Source organism: Myiozetetes cayanensis, unplaced genomic scaffold, assembly GCF_022539395.1.
Source record: "Myiozetetes cayanensis isolate MyiCay16 unplaced genomic scaffold, myiCay2020 scf1, whole genome shotgun sequence".
NCBI lineage: Eukaryota > Metazoa > Chordata > Aves > Passeriformes > Tyrannidae > Myiozetetes > Myiozetetes cayanensis.
The window spans coordinates 131709527-131732190 of NW_026086604.1; the positions used below are offsets into that span (position 1 = coordinate 131709527).

The following is a 22664-nucleotide window of genomic DNA, read 5'->3' on the forward strand; positions in this document are numbered from 1 at the left end:
TCTGCTTTTCATCAGGAAGTTTTTCAAACAGCTCTTTGGCCTGAGGAAAAACATTAAAATAAAGCAGATAAAATGATGTCCGCAGAAGTAGTGATGAAAAGGGTGGAGTTGAACCGAATGAACTGGAAAATGCTTTCTAGGCAGAACAGGAACCTTTATTACAATAAACATTTGCCTGCCTCTGGTGTTGGAGATAATAGGAAGTTGCCACAGATCTTGCACTGCTCACCTTCAGGCAATGTTGAAGTAGTCATCTTTGTACCCTGACAAGAGATTTCTTTCGTTATGAAAATACGGATCTGCAATAATTGATAAGCTTCCAGGCAGAGGCTGCCTGTTTCTCTTTGCGTATAGTGTAGCACTTGTGCTTTCCAAAAATCATGCTTTAGTTGCAGAGATATTCTTCTTACCAGGGCTAATAGGCAAATTGTAGTAATGCAAAGTGGAATGTGCATTCCCCTTAATTGATTTTGTGAATTTGCAGGTGAGGAAATCTCCAGACCTGCTGCATCAGTTACCTGTTACAAGCTGCCGCTTGGGAGATTGTATGATCCGTTTAGTAAAGTAACACAGGTCTATCATAAAGGAGTTATATTTTTTTCATCCCACTATTCCTATAAAAGGAGTGCCAGCCTTACATGATTGTCAGGCTAATTTTGTCTGGTTCTTCCTATCATTTGCCTTGGGCTATTACTGTCCTTTAACTTTTGCAATCATCTTCTCTTTTTTCTACTATGTCGCTGTCCCCTAGGTTTGTGTCTCCCCTAGAGTGCCTAAGGTAGGTTCTTCATTAATATAACTTCCCTGTTTTCATGTGATGCTAGGCTGAATGAAACAAGTTGATTCAATATTCTCTCACGAGGTTGTTTTTTTTTAATTTTCTGGATCTCTATCCCACTCCCACTCTTCCATTTGAAAATCCTTGAGTCGTCTGTGTAAAAGCATTGCCAGAACCAGTGGGTTTCAGTGAAACATCAAAACATGGTGAAACACATTACTAAGACATTCTCATATGAAAGGACTCCACCAGTACAAGATAAGGAAGTTTTATAATCCTTCTGATGCAAAATCAACTTTGAATTTCTCAACTGTTTTTTATATTTGATGCACAAACTCTTCATGCATTTTGTAAGCATTTGCCACCTCCCTCTGAGCAAAGAGAGATCTTTATGAATGTTGGTCATTTTGTAATTCTACTGTTTCCCTGTTATTTTCTTAACTAATATATTTTCAAAACCATTGAGCAATAAATATGATCAGTAAGTTAATGATATACAGTTGACTTGCATAACATGTGCCAAATTTTTTTAGTCATAAAACAATGTTATAATTCAGTTAAATATTATCCCAAGACACACAGGGTTGAAAGTCACTGCTTAAGCAGAAGCCATATTTCCTTTAAGCTGCAGATTCAGAAAGTGAGGTTCTAAAACCATCTTTCAGAGAGATGTATGTAAATACAGCTTGGTCAAAGACACGTCATGACCAATACTAGACAGTTAAAGTAATTATTTTCCAAGTGAAAGCTTAGGTAGTAATATAGCCCATGAATAGACTCACATATTTCTGTGTGTTATACTGCTTTGCTCTGGTAGATACTCAGTCATCCATAGGAAATGGGTGCCAACGTGGTGACGGCTCCTCTGCTCCACCTGGAGAAATGTGCATTTCTGCCAACCAGTGTGGAGAGAGCGGTGAGGAGAAACAAGGTAAGTCTGAGTGGGCTTCAGCATAAGTGTGATATTTTGATAATTGAACATGTCAGCAGAGAGAACTACGGAGGATTTTTTTTTGTTTGTTTCTAAAATATCTGGGAATTCTTTTTTGTTTTGGTTTTTTTTATCCTCTTCTTCATTTAATTTTTTAAGAAAGTTTCTTCCAGCTTCAGTTTGATTTTTCTTGCTTAATTTTCAACATCTGTAAAGTGCAAGTCTCTCATAAATCTTCATATGGGTATTTTATAGCAAAGTGTTTCCTCATCCAAATTCAATGGAGATTCAGCAAGTAATACCTTTCTCCTTAATTTGCGATAGATTTGTTTGATAGAATTCAGGTTTAATACAAAATACCTAGAGGTATTGTATTACATACCTAGACCGAGGTATAAGCATCAACAGGTTTTTGGTTTAGTTGGGGTTTGTTTGTTTGGTTGGGTTTTTTGTGATTTTGTTTTTTTTAAGGTCTAGACAAGAGTGGAAATTTTCTTGAATTCAGGAACTGATTATCCTGGCTTAATCTTTGTCACATTCAGAGGTTACAAAAACAGTAGCTGCTATTTCCTGTAAAGAATTGATCTAAACAGTGAAGGTGCCTTCTAACTACTACTGTCTGAGTAAATTAGTATCAGAATTCTAGTATTTCCAGAATACTGTACTACAAAATGATGCTGCAAATAATTTCATATGATGCATCAAGTCAGGTTTCTCCTGTGACAAGTGTGATTTTGAAACCAATCTATACAAAGCTCTTCATGAATTTAATTTACAGCCTGGATGGATAAGATAGTCCTTCTCCTTGAAGATTCTGGTTCTGGAGTCCAAAGAAGAGCCTAAATTTATCAAAAAAAATTAATTCTGCCTAAAAAGCTTATATAAGTTCTTTCAATCACTGTGCAACAGAGGAAGCATATTTGTTGGGATTTAAACATTTTACTTTAAGTATGAAATAGATTGTCCATAGATGAGGCTGTGTCTTTCTGTGCTCTCAGAAAAATGCTAATGAGATCATGTCAGCTACCACTGAATTCAGCTGAAATCTGTGAGAAAGAGCAGTAACTTTAATCCAGATTCTTCAAATTACAATTGTGTGCCCACCTACACAAAGTTTTTCTTCCTCCAGTAGGACTCCATGTTTTACCCAAACAGTATGCGGAGATCTGTTTGGTGAGGAGTCCAGAGTCAACTCCAGGAGAATCAGTTTTTTCTACTCTGCAAATAAGACAATTGTTAAGATTGTATTGGATATCATTACATTTTTGTAAGTTTATTGTGCTGTACAAGAATGTATTAAAAGGCAATGGCTGGAAATTATGTCTGTTGAATTCCCTGACATGTCTAACATGTCTCAGATTAGCGAATTTTTTTATTGTTTACACAAGAGATGATCATGCCAAGTTCCACTGCATAGCTTTGAAATCCTCATTGTGCTTGGTCTTGGTTTCCCTGGAAAAGACATTACCTTCAGGCATTGCTTTTTGTTATAATTGTAGAATATAGAACAAGAGATGCATTCTTCCATTAATTTTTAAGGAGGTTTTTTGCACCTGTTTGTTGAGGGAATACTGCTATAGAAAATGCTTATATGAAAGTAAAGAATTAAGGGTTGTTCCAAAGACTAATTTAGAAAAATGAGCCTATGGGCTCTGTAAAAAACCTAAATATTAAACTATGTTGTATTTTAATCGGACTGAGGAAAAGGTTTAGAACTAGGCTTTGAGAGACAGGCTGTGTGCTGGGACTGCTTGGATAATGCTCTGGGTTACTCCAGGAGATAAGTCACCTGTCAGATATAAAGATACAGATCAGGCTGTATCAAATTGAAGATTCATCCTGCTGCCATTTTCATCTGATTTGAGATTACTGCAAAACTATTTTTCCACTTAGATTTCAGCTCCTGATCTTATGTTGATGACAGGTTCCTGCTTTTTATTCTGGGCTCTACTCGGGTTTAAGGAAGTATCTGCAGTGAAAATATATAAAAGATGTAACTTCAGTTTTTATTGTTAATTTGGTCTTCATATTGCAAAGACACAGAATATCACAAACTGAGATTTTATACATATGCACACTTGAAATAGAACCTTAAACTGTAGTCTGTTGCTCTGACACTTGGAATTTTTTCTTAGAGGTTATTTTACAATTTGTTTTGTTCACAGGAAATTCTGCAAATATTATCTAGAACATCCCACACATTCCTTCCTTCTGGACTTTTCCTCTCTAAGCAGTAATTTTACATTGTCAATCTAACTTCCAGCAAATTTACATTGGTTTGCTTGCCAAGTTATATTTTGTGTAAAAATGAATACGCTTCAGAAAATAATAATGAATGATCAAGGATTTATTTTTTTAATTAAAAAAGGTAACATTCCCGCTATTTTGTGAACACTGATTTGCAATTGTTTTTCAGCTATAAGAAAATTCCTGAGGAAATATGGAATATGAATTGGTGCATTTCATGCAATGTGAAGCAGATATGCTTCATCAGTGTTTGTGCTTTTGATGAACCACTGGCACTTTTTAGCCACTTAAAGAGCTAAGGAATTAAAACAGCAATAAAAAGTTGGTTGATGAATCAGCCAGTCTGCACATTAACTTGAGTCTGGAATGCTTACATGAATTATTTCTGTTTTCCCCTCTCTCACCTTGTGATTGATTGTTTCAATAAACTGATGTGAATACGAAAGCCATGAAGCTGAACATCACAGTGTGACTATAAATGCTGCAGTGGCAACTTTATTTAAAACTATTAGTGAACTATGACAATACAGAATAAGCTAAAAGCATTTACAGGGGCCTGGAGCAAGCACCAATTTGAGAGGGAGTGCTATAAGGCATTGTAACTTGTGTCTAACCAGAACCACAATTAGAAGGCAGCATCTATACCCATCTTCCTCTGCTGTGAGAGAGAAAAGGCGGGTGAAAGTTTCCACAGAGCACACGAAATCTGGAGACAGTACTAGTTTTGTTTTTTTCCACTGCCCTGTTACTCCTTGTTCATGATACAAAAATTCTGGGGTTCTTTGCTTTTTTTCAGGAGTCTGTTCAGAATTTTCCTGTTTACTAATTAGACAGCAAGTAATGGTGACAACATATCCTTTTGCTTCTGTTTTTGAGCTTTTAATTTTTGTTTGTTTGCTTCAATTCAGGTTTCTCCTCTGACAAGTGTGATTTTGAAACCAACCTATGCAAAGCTCTTTATGAATCTAATTTACAGCCTGGATGGATAAGAAGAAATGGTCAATCTGGCATAGGACCACCATACTCTGACCACAATGGGAATGAGAGTGGTAAGAATCATCAGATTCTTTGCAGAAACCATGGACTCTTACAAACTATGTAGTTTTCTGGTTTATTGACTTAACTTTGATATTTTATTGATAGTTCAATTGTATTCTGTCACAGAGGACTTGTGTCTAGGTTTTCAGGTAATTGCAATTGCAGAGAACTAGAATTTAAAAACAAAAAAGAAAAAAAAACCCAACAACAAGACCCCCCCCAATATTCCGGTAAGCAATTCTTGTTCTCATAGAGGAGCAAGTAATCAGTTATAAGAGTAGTGTTTATCTACCTGAGTAATCTTTACCTCTTTTGGAGACATGAGGTCAGTCTTGATGAATGCAAAGTTTAGAAATGTTAAGATGCATTTTCAGTTTTTCTTGGATTGGTGAATGCCTGGAGTGTGTGTATCTGTTATCTGTGGCTAATATTACTGCTCCAAATTTTTTGAGAGAGGATGGCTTTGTATCTGGGGACAGGGTAAGCTCTGATGGCCTGTTTGAGCCAGTTTCTTTCTAGATTTTATTTCAATTCCATTTTACCTCAAAGACCGTCTCTCAACTAATTCCTTTTCTCTGCCCTCAGACAAAATATATCCCTTATACTTTTCCTATTGCCAGGTTAATCCTGCTTTCTGAAATCTGTCTTCTTCCTTCTGTAATACATGATTTTCTTCATAACTTTTTAGCTAACTTGAGCCACTTTTTTTAGCTGCAGCAAACTTTCTCCTGCTTTCCAAAACTGTTGGAAGGCTTGCTTGTAAGCAATCAAGGAAAGAGGGAAAGAATAGATGGTGACTTCTGATCTCATGGTAAAGGCGTGAGCTGGTTGAACTAATAACTGTTTAGTTCTCTTCTCCATATTTTCTGTTATTCTCTTTCCCTTCCTCTCCACATTCTCCCTCTCACCTCTCCTGGGTACAAGCAGTGCTTTGACAACCTGCAGTGCAGGCACCTGAAGGCAGTACAAGCACTTAACTTTATGTGGGATGCAAGTGCTGTTGTGAGACTGATTACCCAGGAGGTTTTACACTTCTCTTCCAAAATGTGCTTATCTGGGATTGTGGAAATATGTGCTGTTCTAAGGTAAGCATCACTTCCTATGCATTGCATAGGCTACCAAACAGGTAGAAGTTCCATGCAAGGATGTGTATGAGTTGATGGTTTCAAGATTAATTGTGAAAAAGTGCTTAGAAATAAGCAGATGAAAATGGAATACAACTTTAAATTATTCTCACTGAAAAAGCAGCAGCAAAAAAACCCACTCTACATTTTCCTGCAAGTTCTTATTTCAGAGTAGACAATTCTCATGATGTTTGTAATTAGGAAACTTTATACATGTGATGTGCTTTTCAACAACTTTAGGTTTTACTTGTGTGTAGCACGGAAGCACATCCTGCTCTGTGCACTGTGCTTCTGAAAGTAAGTCTGCTCTTAAATAAATGCTGATTTAAACTGATGTTTGATGTAAAAAATTGAGCAACTACCAAATATTTTCATAAATGTAAGCTTTATTTCAAGTATGTAAGTTGTGAAATTATTTATCTTTAAAATAATAACAGCTCTTCTCATCAAGAAGCACAATTAAAAACAAACAAACAAACAAAATGGTACAGAAGTACCAGGGAATACAAATACAGCAAACTCTTGTCTGGAATCACACTTGGTTAACCAGGCAACAGTCTTGCTCTAGTTGAAGCTTCTAGGATTTGTGCATGATTGGTAGTACACACCACATCAGGATGTAGCAAAGACCAGAAAGATACTCTTGCTTATAACCATAAAAAAGGTTACCTCTTCTTGCAAAGAACTGGTGGGGAGTGGAAAATTTAACTTACATAGACAGCAAAAGCCAACAAAAGATTGAGAATCACCAACCAGTTTGTTACAGATGAATCAAACTGCTTGGTCACCTGAACAGTTCAGTCACATTTACTTGTTTTGGGCTCTCAGTCACTGCTGTATCTTCCATGTCTGAACTGTGTGGTAGCCATGTTAACCCAAGTTATTTTATTCGGGTAAAAGAAAGATCAAATACTTGTACCTATTCAGCTTTCTGAGAGGCTGCACACTCAGGTAAGTGAACTGAATGACTAAGGAGATTTAAATGTGTTTAGGTAATTTGGTTTTCTACCTGGAGAATGTACTTTCCTGAATGCTGGTGCTGATAACCTGGGAAATAGTTATCTTCTTATGGCAGTTAGTCGAGTTTTTCCATGGCTAGTGACTCAAAAGACTATGTGATCAGTTTTATGTTGGTTCCTGCTTAAAACCCAGAAACGATTCTGTGTGGTGACAACCAGAGCAGAGCGTGCTCTGTGGCAGAGTGTTAAAGGGAAGAGTTCCTGACATCAGAATAATACATACACATTAGCAGAAGAGCAAAGATCACTTGGTAGATGTAACTCCTTTGAAGATTTATGTAATCATTTACTAGAACCCCACATGGTTTTTTAGTGTTGTCTCTCATGGTTCTTTTTTCTTTTCACTGAAAAAGTAGTTGAACAGACCAGTGACAACCATTTAAAAAAAAAAAAAAAACACAAACCAAAACCAAAATAAGACACAACATGTTTTTACTAGATGAAACTCTTATCTATGCAGAGGTCTAGTGTGAAATCACCATTCAAATAAGTTCTTAAAATTATTATTTCTCTTCCACATATGTAAAACTTAAAATTCCTGTGGCAGGTGAAAAATAAGTTTTTGAGTCTTAGATACATTTATCTTTAGGCAACTAAAAGAAAAATGTCCAAAATTTATGGAAGTTAACATCCAGTGGAACAGATTGGAGTCAGGGACAGGGCTCTGCAGAGGCACCAAGCCATCTGTTGTGGGTAGGAAGAATATCCTTGCAGCTGGCAGGCTCTGAAAGTACTGCCTGAGCAGTCACCAAAGGTCTAAAACCTGGGGGGAGCATGACCATTGCTCTGGTAGCAGGCTGCAAAATGCTCTTCTGTGGGGGATTGCTCAGCTGGCTCCAGCACTGAGCTAGGCTTGTGATGCTTGGTCAGTGACTTTGCAGTTGCACACAAGGATGAAAGGTCAAGATGGGTGATTTAATAAATGAAGCATTTAGATGTTCTGATGTTTCTTCTGATATCTGGTTTCTGTAGTTATCTTTATTTTTAGGACTTCTTTTTATTCCTTGAGTCCCACTTGGCTTTTTTCCTCCTTCATCATCCTCCTTTAATTTACATGTTAATGTCAGAGAGTGACAGTTTACTTGATGTTGCTTGGAGTTTGGGAAGCAGGAGAAAAGGAATTAAAAAGATTTAAAAGGAAATTGAGCATTTTTTATTTTTTATTCTTTCCCATTGCACCCTTTAACATCTAATATCTCTGAAACCATCATGTTCAGGAAAAGCCAAATTTTGACTAGCAGTATTTGTTATCCTAAACTAGGGTGGTTGCCTTCCATCTTTTATAAGATCTAAAACAATATTGTCAGGTAGAGACATGATTGGTCAAAAGATATGGCAACAACCATATTTCACTGACTCTTGTTGATCTGTTACACTTCAAGGGAAGCAAGGACTTGTTTTATAAATGGAAAGATAATAGTATTTTTAATGGTAGCTTTAAAATTCTGAAGACAATTGTGTATCTTGGGAGTGTGTACAGGGATACCACAACCTTCTCTTTGCAGTGAGGCAATTTTCTGAGAAGTCAAAAACCAGACACCTATCAGAACACTAGAAGAACCTATCAGATCACCACAGTCTCCTCTCCCATTTTCCAATACCTCCTTAAAGACTTGAACAGTCATGATAAATCTATGATTAATCTGTGTAGTTGGTTGCAGCAGTTTGATGTTTAGGCATGGAATATGTGATCTATTCAATAACTGGGATTTAAAGTCTCTGAGCAGCTTGCTGAGTTAGTCTCCCTTTGTCCCAAGATTTTGCACTTCAAAGTTGAGTATGCACCAGCAAATGAAGCATTTTGGAACCCTACTTAAAATTTTAGATGGAACATGGAGCATAATAATAATAATAAATAAACAATATTTAATGTGAAAAAAGCTTGGCATACAATGGCTGTAAGTGTTAATATTTTCTGGGGAAAAAAAACTGGTCAGCTTTCTAGTTATTAATTTATACCTGTATGTGCCCCTCTTCTTGTTTTGTTGTTTTTTAGGATTTTTATTCAAGCTTCTAAGTTTTCTGTTTTTTTCCTTTTAATAGCTTATTTCCTCTCATTGTCCCCTGATATGCAATCCTCTTCTGCAACTTTAAGGACAAATGTTTTCCTTCCAACTGATGAAGAACATATTTGCCAGGTAATTTGGTGCATAGTCTTTGTATTACATTGTTTGTCATAGTATTTCCCTGGAATAATCAGACTTTTTTTTGTCCTAGATTAGATTTCATTACTGGGTCAGTGGAACATTGATGGTGGGGCTTCAAAAGCACTCTGAGGACACTGTTACAAATATCTGGCAAATTTCAAGAGAACTACAGAGTCAGTGGAAAGCAAATACCATAACAATCAATAGCACCGAAAAGTTTGAGGTTAGTAAATTGAGGTCACTGTAAATGACACTTGTTAAATGGTTTCTAAATTGTGGGTCTCTTTAATAGGTTAAAACTAAATGTTTTGTAAATGGAAAGAAAGCATTATCATCAGGTAAATAAGAGAAAAGCCATTTGAAAGATGCTACATAGCATTAAAAAATACTGTTTGTTCTTATCTCTTAATGGTGTTTAAACTAATACCAAACTTTTCTTAAACTATGCATGTGTCTTAAATAAAACACTTGGTGTCTTCGAGTCATCATTATTTCCCAGCCCTTAGAGGTGATACACTGTTGATCTTAACTTTCAATACAGTATTCCCTTAGCCTCAATCTAACTGTACTGATAAATTCAAGGTTTCATTTATATAAGAAACAGCATTTTATACCATAAGATACTGTTTTACAAGGATGTTTTGCAATGCAAATGTCATAGGCTATTTAAATGTTTTTATATGTGCATTTACAAAAAACATTAGTACAGTAAACCTAACTTAAGGCTGTAATATTGTAGATGATGTGTACTCACTGTTGTGCACAATACTGGTAAGGATGTGGGGAGCAGAGAAAAAAATGAGAGGGCTTTCCTTCTACAGCAGCTACTGTGAAGTTGGTTAGCATACAAGCCTGAAGGCATGGAAGCATGACCTCATTTCAGTAAACCCTATGAGTAACATAATTACTTGACATGCGTGTTGTTTTAAAGCATCCAAAGGATCTGAATTTTTGAAGCAATACTCACCTGCTCTAAACGTTACTGTAATGCTAAACCGAACTCAGCACAATGTCGTTGTTGTTCAATATATGAGCAGTCCAGCTGCAAAAAGGCATGTGTCAAACTTACTGCAGTAATCATTACAACTGGCTAAAGAAATACAGCTCGGCACCTCACCAAACCTACAGTCTGAGCAAAATTTCTTCTTTGCACATTTTTGCTCCAGTGAAAATTTGCAAGACGTCACTGTCATACAAGTGGATACAATTCACTTGCCCTTTTGCACTTTTTCTTTCTATGTGACAAAATGTTCAGCCTACAGGGAAATCTGTGGAATTTTTCAAGATAAAATGTTATTAAAGTTTCTATGGAAAATAATTATGAGAAACAAATAATTTTTATTTGGGTATACAAACCTTTTGGAAATAGGGTGCTTTAATGTTTTTGTCATTTTGCAAACACACTTGAAGTGAGGTTTTAATTAAAATCAATCTCTGTACCTCCAGTGCTTCCTTTTTCCTCATTTTGATGTTAAATATTTAATAGTCAAATATTTTGTCTCTTCCAACTAAAAAAAATAAAATATCTTGATTATCTTTATGGAATAGGAGATTTTGTTTCAGCATTTAGAAGTCTCCATTTTAGGGAATTCTGAAGTACAAAGATTGTCAGTGCTTTAACTGCTCAACACAAGGCAAGCTCAGTATGGCTGGTTTGGCTGGGTTTTGGAAAACTGTATCATAGTTTGCTCTCTTAAGCTACTTTTGCTGTGTTCTATTGAGAACAAATTTCTGTCTCCAAGACTTCATTAAGAGAAATAGTTCTAGGCTTGGGGTTCACTGGTTAAACATTTTTAGACACAAGAGCAGGTGGAGCCATCTAACATTATTTTCTTCTGGAAGGGGAAGTTAAGACAAGACTCACTGTTTGTGAGTTTTGGGGAAACACAGGTTGATATAGCTCTACCAGAATGTGCTCTAGCAGAATATGAACTTGAAGCAGTCTCTGATTTTGTACCAGCAAAGTGAGATAGCCCCTCTTTCACATTGTCTAAATTGCTGCAAGCTATATTATACAGTTTAATACATATTATAAATGAAGTTATTAATAACTGAATTTTGACTTCCAAAGGAAACATAACTCTGAAAAGGTTAAATATTTGTCAAAACAGTGCTCTATATTGGTTTAGAAACTTATCTGAAACAATGTAATGATAGAAACAGAAAATATGAATACACTGTCCTTCTACTGGTGATGTCATGAAAGTACACATTAGTGTACATTAGCATCATTGCAGCAGAATTTGGGAGTTTAAAATATTGTTTTCTGAAACAAATCAAATGAGCAAATTTCCAAGATGCTGCATTTCACTCAGAAACATATTTTTGCATGCGATATGGCTGCTATGCTTCTTGTGCAAGCCAACTACAACCTAAGGAAAACAAATTAACAAAACACAAAAAATTCCACGCCTCAAAAAAACTCCAACTTGTAACATAATGGCCATATCCTTAGATAAGTTGTATCATCTTGTACAGCAAAATACTGTATTCTTGGCAATTTATAGAATAAATGTAGGTTTTCTGCTACAATCTCTTTAACTATGCAGAAAATAGTTGCTGAACTCTCAAGGTAATATTTGTAAAAAATATTGGTAACCCTCTGCATTCACTATTAAGAGCTAGAATGTACACCCAGCCAAGATTATGGAAAATCCTAGAGCTACAGCATCCCAAGATTTGCCTCGGGAATAATTTAAGGAATGTTATCCATAAGATTGATATTTTTGGGGGTTATTTTGATTGGTATGCTTTTTGTTGGGTTTTCCCAAGGACTGTAGTTGATCAGCCAGTTCCCCTTGTACATCACTGCAGAAAACCTGTAGTAGCCTGTACATTTACAAATGTAGATTGAAATCTGCCCTTAAAATGAAATGCAAAATATTTGTAACTTCTTGTGTAGAGAAGACTTTTTAGGGACAGAAAAAAAATTCACTGTTGTAACATTAGAGTAGAATAGCTGTTGACCGAGTACTCCTCAAAGTTTATTTTGGCTAAAAACTTGATGAAAGGCATCTGACTAATGGTATTTGTTGATCTGACTTTGCTCCAGGTCTCTGATAAATTATGAAACGAACCAGAAAATGTTCACGTTTCCAGCCCTTGGTGGAATAGTGGCTAGATAAAACACAAAATCCTTTGTGCTCCAATCTTTAACTGTCATGATTTTTGCTTTGATTTAAGGCATTTTATTGTGATTTTCAGATCCTTCCTGTTAAAAGCTACTTCAATATTGAGTAAGAAAATTAGTATATTCATCTGTGCTGACAAGCCACCTAAGTGTGAAAAAGACAGGATGGTAATCTTAAAAAATTATTAAGTGTTTGATCTGAGTTCTCATAGTTCCAATATAAACTCCGTGGACTAGACTGGCATATATTGTAAGGTGTTTCATCTTGTCCATGACACTGGTAAATTCGATTTCTTGTTGGTTTGCTATTGATCTCTTCAGGTTATCTTTTGGGGGATGGTGGATACCCAGAGACAAGATGAAACTGTTGCCATTGATGATATTACTTTCAGTGAAGAATGTTCCCTGGCATGTGGTAAGAATACCTGTTTTTTCAGGAGACAGGTCATTTTACTTTGTCTTTTCCTTAGATTTCCTTAGAAAACACAGTGGAAATACTTTTGCTGTCCAAAGGCTCTTAACTCCAAAAGTGTTTTCATCTGGCTCATTTTCATTTCCCTGAACAATCATCTGTCTTTTCACATCTAAACACAAAGACAATAAATGCTTTAAGAAATCTGATACAGTATAAATGTAGGGCTCAGTGGGCAGAAAAGGTCTACTGTTTTTGGCCAAAGAATTGATGTGTTCAGCCAGCTCAGGAAAAGCTTTGGAGCTGACTTTAGGAAGATTCCCAAGGCACTTGTGTGTATTTCTAAACACGTGGAGGTCCTGATCCTCAGCTGTGCAGTGGGGCTATGTTGTTCTGCTCTGCTACACCCAAGAGTTGCAATGTCAGGCCAGTCATCTCTCCAGTCAGACCATCTCTGCGTGTCAGGATTCTTTAGCAAAACATTTCCTATTTCTCTTTTCAACCCAATGTATTTTCATGGGAAAGGAATACTAGCCATCCTAGCATAAATTAAATTGCTTGCTGCTCTCTATTGCACAAGAGTGTTGCCCTGTGCACCCATGTCACATCCTCAGTTGAGCACAGTCAAAACACCTCTTCTGTTTTTCTTCCTCTTATTCTTAGCACACACTCTGAGGGTTCAGACTTCAAACTTAACTTCAGATATGGAAGCAGTGTTTGACACAGACCAAACTAGGTTACGTGGTTAGATCTGTGTGAACTGTAATCCAAAATAATGCTCTCTATATTTCCCAGTAGGAAAAAAAATATTGAAAAGAGATGCATGTGGTTATTAGCATGTCAGAGAAATGAGCAATTTCAGCCAGATCACACTAAGAGCAAGATACAAGTCTTGAATTAATGATGCAGGCAGGCATACCTTTTTATTTCAAAGGGGATCTATATTGGGGAAATGAAGTTTCATGTAACTAAACTTGATCATGTAAGTTTCTCCATGTTGCAATTTTCTAACGGTGGAGAAATATAGAAGTAAATGCTATATAAATAGTTTTTCATGCCAGGGCAGATCTTGATTTTCTGTTTTGTAGATGTTTTCCAGCTGTATTGCTTAAATAAGCAAGGATGTTAATTTAAAACTTCAGGCATGCTAGTCTGTGAACTCAGAAAAGAGTACAATGTACTTTTGCTGAAAAAAATTATTTTGAAATGGAATTTGAAATCTGTCCCCAGTGTAAAGAGGACAGACGTGACATTTTTTTTCCCCAGCTTCTTTCTTTTCTTTTGAGGATTTCTGCAGGTAAAATGGTGGTATAAAATGGAAAAAAAAAAAAAAAGGCATTGCTAAATTTTAGCAACCTGTGTAATTGTTTAACCAGTTCCTGCAGGAGGATATAGATCTGTCTGTAAAAATATATTGACTTTTTTAATAAACAATGTTAAAGCAAAAAAAATTTTAAAAATAATAAGCTATAGAGATGAAATACTGTCTCAAAGAGAAAAGGGAAAAAAAAAGGAAATAGAAACACATGTACTCACGGGAACTTATAAATCCAGGTGCTAAACTTATCTCACGTGGCAGGTGTTGAACTATATGTTATGGCTTACAGATTGAGCTGTTAAGTACCTCAAGAATATTCTAATAAGAGCCAGTTCTTATCCTATGTTTCTCCATTAGGAAAAGTCAACTTCATTAGGTGACTTCTAAATGGCTCACAGCAGCCAAAACCAGGCTCAAAGGATCTTAATTTTGTCCCTGAGAGAGGAATGTTACTTCTGAACATTTTCCAGTAATTAAAACAAAAGGTCAGACTAATGGTTGGTTGAATTTAAAATCATTTTTTCTCTAGTCCTTGTGGAATGTCTGGATAAGTAGACTTTTAATGAAGACCACTTCAATTGCATGAAATTCCTAGTTAAAACTTGCATTTTTAATATACCTTTCATTATTTTAAACCCCAACATAAATGCACTTAAGAGACAACCTGTGCATTTGTATTCATTAGTATGACTGTAATTTTATGGCCATGAGTAAAATATCTTAAATTTTTGTGCTTTCAGGACTTTCTCGCTAAAAACTGTGATGGTGAAACATAAATGTAATTTCATTATGCTTTAAGTCTTTTCTTCACTTCTATTCCTCCCCTATCTCCCAAACCATCCCCTTTCAGTCTGTTGTCCAGTACCACTAAAGACTAAACTTAATGCATTTTAAAAAATAGAACAAAAACTCTATCTTCAGTATTTTAATTGAAGATACTCTACAGTTTGTAGTTTTCCCAACACCTGCCAAATAGCTTGTTATGCCTCAAACCCCACCATAGCTCTTTTTTATACAACTGCGTATGGACTGCAGAAAAAAAAATAGCTGTCAAACAGAAAATATTAAAGTTATTATCTGAAACATACATAACACAAAATCTCCTTTAATTATACCTTTTGTAGACCTTCTGTTCAAAGGCCTCATATTCTTACCTAAGTGGCTGCTCTGCAGAACTCCCTCTCAGCTCCATAAGAATTATGTATGTGAAGAGCCCCATTAAGGCTGTTCCTCTGATCTCTCCACAGCCATGAAAGTCAAGAGCTCTAAGGCATGAAAGTGGAATGCTGTAAGGGAGTAGGAGGCTTTAGTCCTCCTTAAGTCACTTGTAATGCAGAAGTTACACAGCCTCTTTGCGAAGTTGTGTTGTTTTTCAGGAAAACTGAAGTAATTAAATACGTATTACTTATAATGTGTAAATTTTGACAAAAATCCAGTATGAATACTTCAAGTGACAAAATCTCAAACTTAATTCCCTTGTTAATTCTAAACCTGCAAAGATGTAGCCTTTAATATTACAGGCACAGGTCTTTGAGATGAACTGCTACAGGGATGGGAGACAGAAAATCCAAAATACTAATCTTTCTGTTGTCTGACATGTTATCGAATTAAGAGCTGGAAAACTGGTATTTTGTAAAAAAACCCAAAACATCAAAAATGTTTAAAACTAAAGTGCAAAAATGCAGAATGAGTAAAAATATTTTGTATTAATAATTCAAAAGGGTTTAAAGAACTTGATTCCTTTTGCCTATACTTGTAACTTTTTACAGATGTTGAAATTTAACAAAATCCATCCCTTTCACTTGTGTAGTTTTGCATTTTCCCTGAGAGTCCTCACATAATACACATAGTTTGAAAAAAGTGCATATTTATGCATCACTGGAACTAGGAAGAAATGAAAGGTTTGTAGCACTAGCTGGACAGGCCATCTCACGTCAATATGTCAATAATGTGAATAATACAGTGTCTCTGAGATGAAGTAGCATCTGTCTGTAGTGAACTGAAATTGTTTTCTCCATGCAGTTAGGAATCTCTGTGTTTTGTCTGAGATACCCTGATTGCTATTTAAAAGTCTGCCTTAACCAGGAGATTACCTTTCCCTCACATTAAGGGAATATCAAGGTAGACTTTATCACACTCTGCAACTAACATGAAAAGAAGTTGTAGCCAGGTGGAGTTAGGTCTCTTCTCCCAGCCAACCAGCGGCAGGACAAGAGGACACAGACTTAAGGTGCACCAGGGGAGGTTTAGGTTGGACATTAGGAAGAAGTTCTTCACAGAAAAGGTGATTGGGCATTGGAATGGGCTGCCCAGGGAGGTGGTGGTGTCACTGTCCCTGGAGGTGTTTCAGAAAAGACTGGATGTGGTACTTAGTGCCATGGTCTAGTTGACAAGGTGATGGTTGGATCATAGGTTGGACTTGGTGATCTCAGAGGTCTTTTCCAACCTAGCTGATTCTGTGATTCTGTGATTAAGAAATGGTACATCCATTATCGCGGTGCAATCCTGCTTAAAATCCTGGCCCCTGTTGAAGGCAAGTAGATTAGCCAGGCATGACGTGCCCTTAAAAAAATTCTGGAAAATATGCGGTGATGTATTCAGAAACTTTTTGTCTCTAAAAAGAAGAATTCTTTTACAAGAATTTTGGAGAAGCTGCTGAGTTTAACCTCTCAGTTAGAAGTGATTTTTATGTAGCTATCATCTAGAAAAGTAAATAGGTATTTCTTATTATGACATGTCATTTTTTATGTTACCTGGCAACTCTCTCTGCGGAAGTGAATTCACAAAGTTACAATGACTGGCTACCATAAATAGCACTCCATTGCTTAGAAAGAAACATCCATCTTGAGGGAATGATTTTTTAGAATGGTAAAGATGGCAGCCTGAAATACTGGAGAGCAATCAGGGAGACACAATACTTTTGAAGTAACCTTTTGAAGAGGCAGGAATGTTGTCAAGTAGCTTAATAAGCATATGTTTCTAATGGGAAATAGGTTCATAAATAATGACTTAACAAGTTAAGTGATGGCTTCTCTTTGTCTTTAAGCACCACAGATTTCCAGTTTTGAGCTTGACATATGTGAGTGGCATTCTGGCCAGCTGGCTGAGCCTGCTCAGTGGGCATGGCTGCAAGCTGAGCACAAGATTGCCTCCTGTTCCCTCCTGAAGGATTGGAGCAACAATACTGAAGGTAGGAATTAAAGTTAATTCAAAATTACTAGCTGTCATGAAGAATTTGGTGCTTTTTAGGTTAAAATGGTGACCCAATGCTGAAACAGAACAAAACTACAAAAAGTAATTGTATGCATTTTGTATTTAAATTAGCTTTCGATTTGGCCATTTAGTAAGAGTACTGTGAACACACATGCTGGTAAAACATGAAATATTTTAACATGAGAGTTAATGAATATTTTCAAGTATTCATGAAACATTTTAACATAAGAATTCCAATATAAACCAATAACAGATTTATTCTCCAGTTAATTCTCTTTATGAGAACTGTGTAAGAATTTGGTGAAAATAAATTAAATCCACTTAAGCCAAGTCCTTGTGTGTGGGTTTTTTTCTGTTTTGTTCTGATTTTGATACTTGGCAGTTTTACTTGTGTAGTACTATTCTGAACATACAGTCAGGAATTTCATCTTAAACCTTACATTAGGGGAACTGTAAAGAAACGATTATTACACAAAATACTTTCTTACTCTTATTTTAAAGTAAAATTTGCCAAGAAAACTTGTCCAGTTGCAATTTTCAGAAGTAAAGAGCATCTCTTGTTTTTGAACTGTGTAGTGCATGTTTTGAAAGCTTAATGGATGTAACTCTCTAAGTGTTCTAATGTGAAATAGAATCATCTTGCTGGGTGAGTGTTTGGCTTTTCTACTGAGACTGCCTTCAAAGGGGTTAAGTGGGGCTAGTTGTAACAGGATAATTTGTGATGTAGCTTTGAAGGACTGATAGTGTGGAGATAACTGCTTGAACTTTGAACCCACAGAAATGGATCACATCTCAGTGATAGGAGCAGAATGAATGCTAGATATTGTTTTCATTTCAGAAAGATTTCTAAAATAAATTTAGCATGCATTTCAACATGGTCTAGTAGCTGTAAATCAAATTATAATGGAATATCAGGCAAAAGTGCCTGAGTGCATACACTGTTAAGATGAATATTTGCACGTATGTACAATGGAGAGTATATAGACTAGTAAAGCAGACTTTTTTCTTTTCCTCCTTAAATGTGAGGAAAACAAGTCACACCATCTTCCAATTTCCAATAAGACTTTTAATTTGGTTTTATTTGAAACACCTCCCTGAAAGGTGCCATACTTTAACATGACATCTCAAAGGCTAGTAATGGGTATGGATTTCCATTTTCTGGCAATACTGTGCTGACAGAAAAGATACTGAAATTCTGTAAGTGGCTTTCACAGGACTAGGTCTAGGACTAGACTAGCAATGTCTATGGAAACAGGACATATCTGGAAGTGTTTGCTCTATAGGTGCTTGGGCATTATTGTATGAATATGCAAAGATAGCTGCATAGGCTGAATCTGTAACCCAAACAGCTGCTTGGGGACATTCCTTGCGCTTCCTTGTCATCAAGGAAAAAGTAAAACGTGAGAAGAAACAAGTGTCAAAATAACACATAGAATTTAATTCATCATTAACATTGAAAAGTGTTGAAAAATCTGATCTGTGATTGCTCACCTCTCAATACATTCAGTATTTCTATTCATGCAGATTTGCTGAGGCATAAATGAGAAGGTTGAATATTAACTAAAATTCTGAAAACTAAAGAAATGGTATGCAAGCTGAAAACATGCCATGCTTGAGGGCTCAAACTTGCAATGCAAATACAGCTTGACTAAGCTTTATTTTCTGATTTTGATCAAAGCTTTCACTTCTATAAATAGAAAGAGGTAAGAAATGAAATTATAAAGTCAAAGTCTACACAATTATATATATATAAAAAGGATTGCTTATAGTCTTTGAATAATCCTCCTTTGCTGGTATTCTTAAATTTAATAAAATACTTTCTGTCTTTGGATGATTTTTTTCTTTGTTCCTTTATTGCTTCTTTTCTCCAGTGTTGTAGACACTTTCTCTATCACTTTTCCTCTTAATTTCTCTAGTGTCAAAAGTTCTTACAGAGATTTTATATTCCCCTACAATACTGTTCAGAAAATACTTTTTTCTTCTTGTTTTCTTTATTGATATTTCATACATGCTATGTAGTTTCCATAGTTCATGCTTACCTTGGATTAAGCTGGTTTCCTACATCTAGGTAACACTTCTTTAATAAGAAAGCAATGAAACAAATACTCTGCATAAGAAAAATAAAGATGCAAAAAGAAATCAAAGGAAGTACCAAGTTTTAAGATCCAGCATTTCAGACAATCAGTGATAAAAATCCCTCAAGTTAAAACATGAAAAAAACCAACCAAACAAACAAAACCCCACAGTGAAATCATTAGATTATGTGATTCTATTTCATTACCTTTTTTCTCTCTCTTTTTTTTTTTTTTTTTTTAATTCAAAGATTTAACCCAGGATTTGTGAGTTCATGAAAATTCACTTTCAAGAGTAGAAACAATGACAATTTTAGGTCTTTTTTCCTCTAAATGGTTGAGTGGGAGGATTGTTGCAGGACATTGGTTCAGAGACTGAACAGGTCTCTGCTTGGGAAGAGAACTTGTCAGAAAACAAAAAATCCCACTCTGTGGCTCAGTTTAAACTCAAGGCTCAGTTTTACTCTAAAACCAGTAGCACAGATTCAAAGTTGTGTCATTTGTGAAATAAAAATCCCATGGATTTAAGCGGGAGTGATGAGATTTGAGTCAGAATATGGTTAACATGGGATGAGTTAGCTAAATATTTATAGGTTTTTAGTTTTCAGCATAACAGGATACTGGCAGGTTCACTAGCCCACCTCAGCTCTAAGATGATGCTGGGCCACCTTAGCAGTAAATCGTAAGCTCTGCTTCTTATTTGAGCTCCAGTGGAGTCAGTGGCTGATCTTTCTGTAGGACTCCCAAGATTTTACTTACAGCAGAAAAAATTTTCCTTCAAAATTGAAAGAAACAAGACTGTTTAGCTAAAACTTGACTAAGCAGCCATGTGGAGAAAATAAAAGACCTGTTCTGCCTTTAAAAACAAGGTAAAGTTTAGCACTTCAGAAAGAGCAAGTTGGGAAAATTTAAGAGATCAAGTCACAAAGAAGGTCAGAGCATAAGCACAGTAATATGCTATGCAGTGTCTGCACTGAGGGAAATTCAGACCTTAAAGAAAAGGTACAAAGTCTGCAACAAATGAACTTAGTATGACTCTTCTTTAGAGAACACATTTTACACAAGTGTTGTGAGTGCTTCTGAGACAAATTGAGGCCTAGCTTTAGAAACGAAGACTACAGAAACTGTTTATCTGGTTCTTTTCACTTGCTTTCTCATCTAAAAACCATGTCAACTCCACTTTGCCCTGTTTATAAAGATTCAGGAACTTGAAAAGGGAAAAGAATGTTAATTATCCTTTGGCTCAGAAACTGAGATGGTTTCATAATGGCATCAGAGAACACCGAAGTTAGATAAAGAAGCAGCAGCATAACTTTTAGTGTTGCTGCATATTTCTCTATGCACAAGACAGTATGGAAGTGTAGATGCTTTGTTGATATCTGTCAAACAGAAAGTTGGGTTAAAACTATAATACTGCCTTACATTGAGGTTAGCTGGTGTGGCATGAAATTGCAAGCTTAATTCCAACAAAATTGCAACCATGTATTTCAGTGTAAATCATTGCCTAACACAAAGAGTAAACTGGAAACAAAAGGAAAACAGTGTTGTTCTTTATAAAAATTAATGCTTTCCTTGTGAAATGACACTTTCTCCCTTCACCTTGAGATATGCAATATCTGCATTTGAGATAAGATTTATTTAGGAAATGAACACAGAAACTGCTGACTTGAGACCTTTAATCAGTTTTTGTTTACTGTTTTAATAGTTGCTTCAGAAGGCAGTAAAATATTCAGTGACTCAGGAGCTGGGGGAAAAAAGAGTTGATATATTTGGTAAAAAGTATTTAGACTTTTTATTTCTGACAACTAAAAGACACTGTTGAGGGGATGGAGTACTCTTTTAGATCTCTGTAGGAATGCTTTTATAAGGGGCAGTAGGTCAAGAAGAGCACAAATTGCTTTTCTGCTTCAGATGGAAAGACAATATGCTTCCTACATTTTGTTGCAGAAATTCTGGCTGAGAAGTAAAGACCTTGATTACACGGTGGAGATGTGACTGCCTCCTGTAGCAATAAGGCAGAATTCCTTTTTTATTTTTTAAATATTACTGTAAAAACCATATTTTCTGGAAACCATAGTGGAGGTAGGAAGAAAGCCCAGTTTCCAAATATATTTGTCATTAGGTTACAATCAAATGGTTGTAAAGGCTGAGCTGAATGTGGGACTTCTAATAGCTTTTAACATGAAAAGTGACAACTTTGACACAATTTTTGGTTGCTGGGGCTCTCTATGAGTAAAATGAAGATATATATATATATTTATCTTTTTAATAGGAAACAGATGACATCAAAGTAACATAAGCAGTATGATGATCAGATTCAATTCTTGCTGGGATGGGTTCATGGTTTAATTACATGAAAGCAGTCCTTATGTTCATAGACTGAGAAAAAAAACATATTCTGTTAAAAAGTGACCTTTCTCTTCTTTCATTTTTCAGGTCGTTTTGAATGGTTAGAAGTTAATGACAATGCATTATACGAAAGTGCTTATCTAAACAACTCCATGTGTCATTGCTCCAGCAAGAATTGCCACTTTCAGTTTCATTACTCCATGGCAGATAGCAGTGTTCTCAAAGCAGTACTGTTTATTAATCAGGTAAGAAGAAACACGTGTTCATTTCCAAAAGGTAAAGGCATGGCAACACAGGTGTTACTAGACAAAATACAAGATGATACAGCTGCTACTACATGCCTGCACCCTGAATTAGTTTGGGCGAAATAGTACCTTGGTACCGTTCCACTGATCTGTGCAATTGCAAAACCTGGGTATTTGCCATCTCAGCCATAAACTAATTTGATGGGTGAATGTTCTGCAATAAGACTTCAAGGACACCCCCAGCTGTTACAGAATTAAATAAATTGGGGTTTTCAGGGGAAAAAATCTATAGTAATAGCTTTTCTAGCCTTCTTCCTGTTCTGGAATAAGAAAATAGGTGCTTGTATTTCTGGAGACACAGGAAAAAAGAAAGTTGTTGACTCAGGATAACTGGGAAGTTCTTGATTAGACACTTGATTTGTTTTGCCCAAGTTTTAGAGTAGCAATTTTCCTATTCTTTTACTTATTAGTAGACAAAACAGCCATGTCAAACTGAAACACAAATCCCAGTTGAGCTATGCTATTTCCATCTTTTTTACCTCCCTTGCCTTGTAGAGGTTTTCTGATGTTCTCTTTTAAAAGTCTGGTTTAATAGCTTAATACTGATGCTTTGTACTTCTACTTAATGAAAGCAAGAGCAG

The 22664-nt window shown here is 35.9% G+C and overlaps 1 protein-coding gene across 1 annotated transcript in view; it reads left to right on the top strand.

The window, feature by feature from the left end:
* Window positions 1-458: 458 nt before the first annotated feature.
* Window positions 459-22664, top strand: part of MALRD1 (MAM and LDL receptor class A domain containing 1) — a 236467-nt gene continuing 214261 nt past the window's right edge. Inside the window, 8 exon segments of the mRNA XM_050325308.1 lie at window positions 459-545; window positions 1596-1709; window positions 4865-5005; window positions 9181-9275; window positions 9355-9507; window positions 12736-12829; window positions 17191-17334; window positions 21866-22023. Coding sequence (XP_050181265.1) covers window positions 1661-1709; window positions 4865-5005; window positions 9181-9275; window positions 9355-9507; window positions 12736-12829; window positions 17191-17334; window positions 21866-22023 — 834 coding nt within the window. The 5' untranslated portion in view covers window positions 459-545; window positions 1596-1660.